The 9,408-nt window shown below is 35.2% G+C and overlaps 2 protein-coding genes across 2 annotated transcripts in view; one reads left to right on the top strand and one right to left on the bottom strand.

The window, feature by feature from the left end:
* Nucleotides 1–1,281, bottom strand: part of Cbr-clec-115 — a gene marked incomplete at both ends in the record, with an annotated part of 3,481 nt that extends 2,200 nt beyond the window's left edge. Inside the window, 3 exons of the mRNA XM_045241363.1 lie at nt 457–581; nt 629–740; nt 1,093–1,281. Coding sequence (XP_045096579.1) covers nt 457–581; nt 629–740; nt 1,093–1,281 — 426 coding nt within the window. The remainder of the gene's footprint in view (nt 1–456; nt 582–628; nt 741–1,092) is intronic.
* A 3,939-nt stretch (nt 1,282–5,220) lies between these two features.
* On the top strand, nt 5,221–7,514 carry CBG18791 (the record flags this gene model as incomplete). Its single annotated transcript, XM_002646370.2, has 3 exons — nt 5,221–5,605; nt 6,864–6,957; nt 7,349–7,514. The coding sequence occupies 3 exons, from the start codon at nt 5,221–5,223 to the stop codon at nt 7,512–7,514; spliced, it is 645 nt and encodes a 214-aa protein (XP_002646416.2).
* Nucleotides 7,515–9,408: the final 1,894 nt, after the last annotated feature.

A 9,408-nucleotide genomic window follows, 5' to 3' on the forward strand; every position in this document is an offset into this window, starting at 1 on the left:
GAGTCCATTTTTTGAATGTCCGGAGAATTTTAGATTATGGAATAGAGCCAAAGGATATTGGTGTATGAGGGTAGGTTCTGTAGGGGTACTGTAGGAAGCCTACAGGAACCCTACAGTATGCTAGGATTAATGTAGCTTACTGTAGGTCCACTTTAAAATCGGAATCAGTCAAATGGACAGTGCTACATATTGCAAAGAAAGTTATGGGGGCATGTTGAGTGGATTCGATTCGTATGCGGAGAAACTATGGGTTGTTGGTGAGTACTGTAGGTTACTGTAGTTTCCGGATTACTGTAGTTTTTCCATCCAAACTTCAAAAGCACATATCTCAGCTCCCTGGGCATCTAGAACCATGATTATTTCACCAATTTGTCTGGAATTTTTTGTCTTTTCGATTTTTCTTTTTTTTTTGAAAATCCAAAATCCAAAAAGGCAAAAAATCAAAAAATTCTAAACCTTATTCCAATTACAATCCGGTCCAGTTTGATTCAAGTATCTACAATTCGTTTTTCGCTCCCCATCCATATAGTATCCATAATATTTGTATGGGGTATTTTTGGGAACTAATAGTACTGCAGATTCTGAAAAATAAAAGGATACTGTACTGGGATTACTGTAGTTTTCTTACTAATTGCAGAAGTATGCTCGAAATCGCTATCGAATCCACTCAAAACGCCTTGAAAATCTTCAGCACACAATTTTTGAGCCTCAAGGCGGGTTATTTCCCCGGTGGGGACTACCTGGAAAGCTGTAAGCTACAGTAACTTCATTTTTAGGATTACTGTAGTACAGTACTCCTACAGTACCTACCCCCATACACCACATTCCTATGGTTCTGTGCCACAATTTGAAATTTTCCGGACATTTAAAAAATGGACTCGAATCAATAATCCAGGAATCTTGTGAAACTTGGATACTGTAGTTTTGCCACGTGGATTCTGTGGATACTGTACCAGACATGGAGTTGTCATTAGAGCTTACCGAGCATTCAGATGGAGAGGTTGTTTGGAAGATTTTCAGAAACATTTTTTTTTTCGAACTTTTTCAAAAATTTAAAATTTNACCTTTACCGCCATAATTTTTCCAGAATACTGCATTCAATTTTTGGATTTTCGCCAGTTTTCCAATTTCAAAAATTTCACAAATCTCTGGAAATTCCACTTGATAATATGCAGCTAGACATGTTGACATCTGATAGCAATACGAGATACAGTAATCCCAGGAAAATTCAAATTTCGATGACGTAGAGAAATCAGATGGCGTTCCATGAATTAGATTCATTTTGGCCGGATTCTAAATTTTTTTCGAAAATTCAAATTTGAGAAAATTAGGAGCATTTTGAGCCAAGTTATGGGTCAAAATGCCAATTTTTGGGTTTTCCCGATTTCCAAGGGTCCGGATGTCCACAAGTACATATTTTCAGGTTCTTGAAAATATGTTCAATAATCTTCAAAATTTGAAAATTCTGAAAATCTAAATTTCAGAAAATTCGGACCACTTTGTGCCAAGTTATAGCGTCAAAAGTGGGATTTTCTGAATTTTTGGGACAAATTTTTTATGAGGGACCAAAATGATGGACTAGACTATAAACAAAAAGTTGTAGTTTGTTTTTTTTTTTGGATTTTCAGGACATCCGGAATTTTGGAAATCTAAAAATCCAGATTTCCAACTGTCCAGATGTCCGGAAACTCGGAAAATTTCCATTTTTGACTCATAACTTGGCTCAAAATGCTCCAAATTTTCGAAAATTTGAACTTTTAGAAATTTCAGATTTTGAAAAAAATTTAACACATATTCAGAAACCTGAAAATCCGTACTTGCGGACATCCAAACAGTTGGAAATCCGGAAATTCTAAAAATCAACATATTGACATAAGTTGGCTCAAAATGCTCCAAATTTTGAAAATTTTGAATTTTTCACAATGTCAGAATCCTGCCAAAATGTATTTGATTTGTGGAACGCCTTCTAAATTCACCACGTCATCGAAATTCGAATTTTCTTGGGATTACTGCTATCAGATGTCAACCTGTCTGCGTACTATCAAGTGGAATTTCCTTGGATTTCTGAAATTTTCGAAATCGGAAATTTGGCGAAAATTTAAAATTTGGATGCGTATTCTGAAAAAAATTATGACGGTAAAGGTGAAATTTCAAATTTCGAGAAAAAATGTTTTAAATTTTTTTTGAACGTTTCCAGACAACCTTTCCATGTGAATGCTCTGTGAGCTCTAATGACAGTTTGATGGCTGGTACAGTATCCACCAAATTCACATGCCAAAACTACAGTATCCAAGTTTCCCGAGATTTCTGGACCATCGGTTCAAGCCCATTTTTCAAATGTCCGGAAAATTATAAATCATTGAATAGAGCTAATGGAATGTGGTGTATGGGGGTAGGTACTGTAGGGTTACTGTAGGAAGCCCACAATAACCCTACAGTATGCTAGGATTAATGTGGCTTACTCTAGATCCAATTTGAAATTGAAATTAGTTAAACGGATACTCCTAAATATTGCCAAGAAGCTTATGGAAACATTTTGAGTGGATTCGAATTGCTCTCGAAGAAATTATGGGCTGTTGGGGAGTACTGTAGTTTACTGTTGTTTTCGGATTACTGTAGATCACTCGGTACTGTACTTTCACAAGGCTTTTGGATCATCAAGTTTTATTTTCGAGATTTTCCAGATTTTTTGAAAGACTCGAATTTTTAAAGTTTTTCAAAAAATTTCCAAACGCCTATAACTTCTTAAACTTCAAGGTTTTTTATTCTCAGAGAGAGGGGGGGGGGGAGTTTTTGAAATTTTCTGGAATTTCTAAATTATAGAATTTTCCATTTTCAGATTTCAATTTCAGAAAAACTGGAAAAGTATCTGAAAATCGAAAATCCATCACAGAAAACCTTTTTTTTCTTTCCTCGTTTCTTTTTTTGTTCGTTTCTGCCAGTCAATTTTGATATTGCCAAACTTCTTTCTCTCAAAAAAATTTTTTCAAAGATAAAAATCCCGGCTCTCCATTCTCCAAGGGGCCATGTGTTGTGTTGCTCCCGGGCGGGAGAGCTCTTTTACACATCCCCCCCCCCTCTCTCGCATTCTCTGCGTCTCTCACTTCCCCTACTCTCTCGTTCCAGGCATCCAGAGTGGGTGATCAGTTCGAGATTACACTATTCTACTTCTTCCTCTTCTCTTCTTCATCTTTCTTTTTCTCTTTCTCTTCTGTCGCTTCTTCTTAGTATACGTACATCCACCTACGTTTTCCACTGATTTTAGATCGACTATGGATTTTTGTGATCTACCAAATAAACAATTATTGATTGGATTTTTTGAGGAGCTTCCAAAGACACTAACAGTCCTAGAACTACTAGAAGATTGTTCTATGATATTCAAAGATAGGCTGAAATAGCTTGTCTGAAAATCTGATCTAGAAATTTTAGTTCTGATTTTTTGAATTTTGAAAATTCTGGAATATTTGAATTTATAAATTTGTTCTGGTATTTCTAACTTTTTTTTTCGGAATTCTGAGATTCTGAGATTCTGCGATTCTGAAAGTCTTAAACTTCACAGCTTGACCTGCCTCTGTCTTTAAAGAGGCTGCTAACTTGGGTCCTGTTTATTTCAGTTCCCATAAGAGATATTTAAAAATTGTCAACTGATAAAATGCTTATCACATTATCAGCAATATTTTATCAATTGACTATTTTTTGATATCTCTCACAGAAAATGAGATAAATTAGCTCAAAGTGTCCTTGCCAGATGTCGATCTAGTTTTCCTTGTTTTTTAGACACTTTTCGGTTTTTTTCTTGTTTTAAATATTTTTATCAAAATTTAGAATTTTACTAAAAACCCATAAAAGGGGTGACAGCTCCCATTATTTGTTTTACTCGGTTCCGTTCGGGTAATAGACCCCCACCTCTTTTTATTTGCTCTCTAACACCAACAATAGACGTATTAAGACGAGTATTAGTAGTTGACAACTTTACGAAATTTTCACATAACCTGAAAGTATAATATTCCTCAAAAAATTCCAGAAAAATTGGTCAAAACAACAAATTTCTAGCTCATCTAGGAGCTAAGATGCATCTTTGGAGGCTAGAGACGCAGACAGTTAGATTGTCTAGTTGTCTGCGTCTCTTGCATCCTCAATCTCAAATGATTGTGTTTCGGTTCTGTTTCTGTAAAATTGGAGCTTTTTAGCTTTGCTAGGTGCTGAGATACAGCGCTTTAAAGATGTGGAGGACAGAGACGCAGACAACGAGAGCACTCTAACAGTCTGCGTCTCTCCAAAACTTTAAAGGCTGTATCTCGGCTCCTAGATGAGCTAGAAAGCTCATTTTTGAACAGATAGTCATCTGCAACAGTGTAGCTTAAAAATACTCTCTAATTCCCATTATATGATGGTGGTCCCTCTGTCCTTGACGTCATCATTGCTTCCAGATTTTTTTTCTATTGTTTTTTTTTCAAATCTTTTCAAAAATCCTTATTTTTGCAGGTGAAAACCAACCAATAACATCGAAATCAAAAGAAAAATCAAACTTAAATTCGGGAGGAAAAGTGAACTAGGCATTTTTCAAAATGTCAAAGTCCTATGTGCCGTGTTCAAATTTGAAGGTGAGTCTGGTTTTTTCTAGCTAAAAATTCTGGTAAAGCATGAAAACCTACACACGATGGTCCAAAAATCACATTCCTAGCTCATCTGGAAGCCGAGATATAGCTCTTTAAAGATATGAAGGTGAGAGACGCAGACAGCTAGACACTCTAACTGTCTGCGTGTCTGTCTGCGGTAACTGTCTGCGTAACTGTCTGCGTCTAAAACACTTCAAATCACTGTGTTTTGGCTTTCAGATGAGCTAGAAATGTGGTGGTTTTTTTGCACCAAAATCTGTCATTTTTTCAATGATCAATGTGATTCAGCCCTGGAATTATAGTTATATTATTTTCAAAAATTTTTTTGGTTTCAAGTTTTTTAAAACCATTTGACACAGTTGAAATTATGAAAAGACACTTAGAACCGCTCGAATCGATGGAAATTTGAGCTTTCTAGCTCATCTGGGAGCCGANATACNGCTTTTGAAGTTTGGAGAAACGCAGACAGCTAGACACTCTAACTGTCTGCTTCTCTATAAAACTTAAAATCGCTGTATCTCGGCTTCCAGATGAGCTAGAAAGCTTAAAATAATTGAAAATCTACCGAATTTGACTCAAAATTCCTAATTTTTTTCTGGCCATGAAATCCCTGAAAAATTTCCCTAACAAGAAATCCTTGTTTTTTCAGACAGCCGGGTTCGTTGTCGCCATCGTCGAGGTGCTCCTTTGTGCTCTCGCCGTTTATGGATTATTCCGAAATTTCCATCTTTTCGGAGCGAGCTATTTCATTTGGTTTCTCCTTGGAATCATCTCAGTTATCATCATTATTATTGCCATTGCTCTTTTCATTTATGCCATCAAATCTGAGAACTCTCGTTGGCTGATTCCTCATTTGTCCGCACAGATCTTCCTGGTCATTTTCTTGATTCTGGTTGCATTCATTGTGGCGATTCTTTTGATGTTTGGAGCTTATCGTGGAATTCGGAACTTGCTAGGAGTCAGCAATTATTATATGAGTGATGATGGTGCGGCTTCCTTTGTTTTTTTGAATTTCTGAGTTTTTTGGAATTTTTTTTCAGAACCATTAGAAAATATTCTGGCTTTCTAGAGCTTTCAAAACACTTTAAAGCCCGGGAATCCTTTCGATTTTCAAATTTTCAAAATTCAAAATTTCACCTTTACCGCCATAATTTTTTCAAGAATAAGCATTCAATTTCTGAATTTTTGCCAGATTTCCAATTTCAAAAATGTCACTAATCTCTGGAAATTCCACTTGATAATATGCAGCTAGACATGTTGACATCTGATAGCAATACGAGATACAGTAATACCAGGAAAATTCAAATTTCGATGACGTAGATAATTCAGAAGGCGTTCCATAAATTAGATTCATTTTGGCCGGATTCTAAACTTTTTGAAAATTCAAATTTGAAAAAATTTGTAACCATTTTGAGCCAAGTTATGGGTCAAAATGCCAATTTTTGGGTTTACCCGATTTCCAAGGGTCCACAAGTACACATTTTCAGGTACTTGAAGATATGTTAAATAATCTTCAAAATTTGAAAATTCTGAAAATCAAAATTTCAGAAAATTCGGACCACTTTGAGCCAAGTTATAGCGTCAAAGCTAGACATGTTGACATCTGATAGTAATACGAGATACAGTAATACCAGGAATATTCAAATTATGGAGAGTTCAGAAGGCGTTACATGAACTAAATTCATTTTGGCGGGATTCTGAAGTTTCGAAAAATTCAAATTTGAAAAAATTTGATGTATTTTGAGTCAAGATATCGGTCACAAAGATTTTTAGTAATTCCCAATTTCCAAATGCCCGAATGTCTGAAAATTAAGAATCCTTCCTTTTTTGGCTCATAAATCGGCTTGAAATGGTCCGAATTTCATGAAATTTCAATTTTCAGAATTATCAGGTTTTGGACACTTGTGGACATCCGGACACTCGGAAATCTGAAAATCCTGAAAGTCCAACGTTTCAAGGAATTTTCTGAATTTCTGAATTTCTGAATTTCTAAAACACTGAATTTCTGAATTTCTGAATTTCTGAATTTCTGAATTTCTGAATTTCTGAATTTCTAAAACACTGAATTTCTGAATTTCTGAATTTCTAAAACACTGAATTTCTGAATTTCTGAATTTCTGAATTTCTGAATTTCTGAATTTCTGAATTTCTGAATTTCTGAATTTCTGAATTTCTGATTTTTCAAAATGTTTTTAAAATTTCAAATTTATTCTAAATTCGAATTTTCGAAATTCAATTTTCCAGCCACCTATCTCCTCGGAATCATGATCATCGTCATCTACTTCCTGGTCGCCGTTCTCGAAATTTTCTTCATCTACATCGTTTGGCGTTTGTACAAGTAAGTCTTGTGGCCTAGGAAACCAAAACTAGGTCATGAATTTGTAAAAATTGGTTTCACCAATCTGAGACCTTTGAAATGAGCCCAAACACGATCTATTTTGGTCAACTTCAAAATTTCGACTTGGACCCTCGAAAAACCAAAATTCAGGTGAATAGGTCGTGTTTGGGCTCATTTTGAAGCTCTAAACAAAATAAATTGAACATTTGGCTTGAATATTTGGATTGCTTGCGTTTAGATCTTAAAAATGAGCCCAAACACGACCTATTTTGAAGATTTTTCTATTTTCGAGAGTCCATGCGTCTTTAAATTTGGAAAAATCAAAATTGAGCTGAGTGGGTCGCGTTTGGGCCTACTTTAAAGCTGAAAACGCGCCAAATTCAAATTCCAGACATCTGTGCCACTACGAAACAATCGATAATGAGAATCGTGTCAATTGGCAAGTGGTTAATGATTTCCCAAAAGACAATAAGCATGGATCTGCCGCTATGGGCGACATGTACCCATATGGTGACGATCGGCGAAATGATGGAACTAATGGACAGAGATATTTGTGAAAACATGTGTCTTTATTTTTTGAAAATTTATGAATTTTTAAATTTTTTATGAAATACTTTTTATTTGGAATAGAATAAATATATTTGTTTCAAAAATTGCCTAGAAAAAAAAATAGGTCATGACCTAGAAAAAATCAGATCTTGACCAAGAAAAAAATCAGGTCATGACCTAGAAAAAATTAGGTCATGACCTAGAAAAAATTAGGTCATGACCTAGAAAAAAAATTAGGTCATGACCTAGAAAAAATTAGGTCATGACCTAGAAAAAAAATTAGGTCATGACCTAGAAAAAATTAGGTCATGACCTAGAAAAAATTAGGTCATGACCTAGAAAAAATTAGGTCATGACCTAGAAAAAAAATTAGGTCATGACCTAGAAAAATTAGGTTACGACCTAGAAAAAAAATTAGGTCATGACCTAGAAAAAAAATTAGGTCATGACCTAGAAATCCTAAAAAAAAAGTGTGCGGAGCCTAGATCGATTCAGATTTGCTGATTTCAGATTTGCTTCAATAAATATATTTGGAAATTCTTAAAAAATCATAAACACTTTGATTTTCTTTTTTTCTACACAACCCGTACATTCAAATAAAGCTTATTGTTCTGGACTTCTTCTTCTAGAAATTTCAAATTCCCCAAATCAATTGGTATTGGCTCCGGCTCATTTTCATCGTCCACTTTGATCAAATCGAATTTTTCTACAATTTTCCAAATGAAGGCGTCCCGAAAATTTTCGTAGTACGAAATAGTGAACTTTTCCACCTTTAAAAATGACATTAAATGAGTGTTGAATTCCTCTAAAATGCTGATTTCAGATTTAAGACTAATTCCAGATTGATGCAAGTGCTCAGTGCTCATTTCCCGCCTTTCCAACAAATTAATCAGCATCTTTGCTCCATTGATCTTCCAGACACTCCACGATTTATTGCACCAATATCTGGCAATCCTTATTTTGAATGTATTTTCTCCAGATTTCACTTCAATTCCACAATCCGTAGATGATACTAGTTGATAGGTAACGCAATCCGCATGGATTTTGAATTTTTGGAACATGGTTTTGAGTCTTGTGGAGGCGAATGATAGTTCGGTTCTGAAAAAGGTCAAAAATTGAATTCTACACAAAACAGTCAAAGTTTCCAGTTCCTAGCTCATCTGGGAGCGGAGATATAGCGCTATGAAGATAAAGAGGTAAGAGACGCAGACAGCTAGACACTCTAACTGTCTCCTGAACTTCAAATGGCTATATCTCGGCTCCCAGATGAGCTAGAAAGCTTAAAATTTTACAGATTTTGTCGGTTTCAGCATTCTTTTCAGCTGAGCCAAAAATCCGAAAAATGGAAAAAAACGTTTTTTTTTGAAAAAAATGTGAAAATTCATAAATTCGATAGTTCATAAATTTAATAGCATATTAATCAAAAAAAATAACAAGTTTTGGTGCAAAAATCCCATCTCTAGCTCATCTGGCAGCCCAAATAAAACGCTCAGAAGATTTGGAGGTAAGAGACGCAGACATCTACGCCTTTAAAGTTCGCGGAGCAGGTGGGTGCCTTACCTTCAATGGCGCGTATCTCAAAAACTATAGATTTTATCTATGATGTGTAAACTACTGGAATGTAGTCTACTAAATTTAAAAAAATTTTACAATTTAAACATTTTTGATGACTCGTTTAATTTTCGAGATATGCGCTTTTAAAGTTGGTGCGCCCAACGAGGTAGCGGATGCCTTACCTTTAAAGGCACATAACTCACGAACTGTTTTAGCTTTCAAAAAGCTGTCAACTACGAAAATTTATAGAATTGAATTTTACCTTTGTCTTAAATCAATTTATTCATTAAACATACCTCTCGTCTAGGGACATTTCTGATATGATCATCTTTTTAATCAGGATCGGCA

This window comes from Caenorhabditis briggsae, assembly GCF_000004555.2.
Source record: "Caenorhabditis briggsae complete genome, chrI, whole genome shotgun sequence".
Lineage (NCBI taxonomy): Eukaryota > Metazoa > Nematoda > Chromadorea > Rhabditida > Rhabditidae > Caenorhabditis > Caenorhabditis briggsae.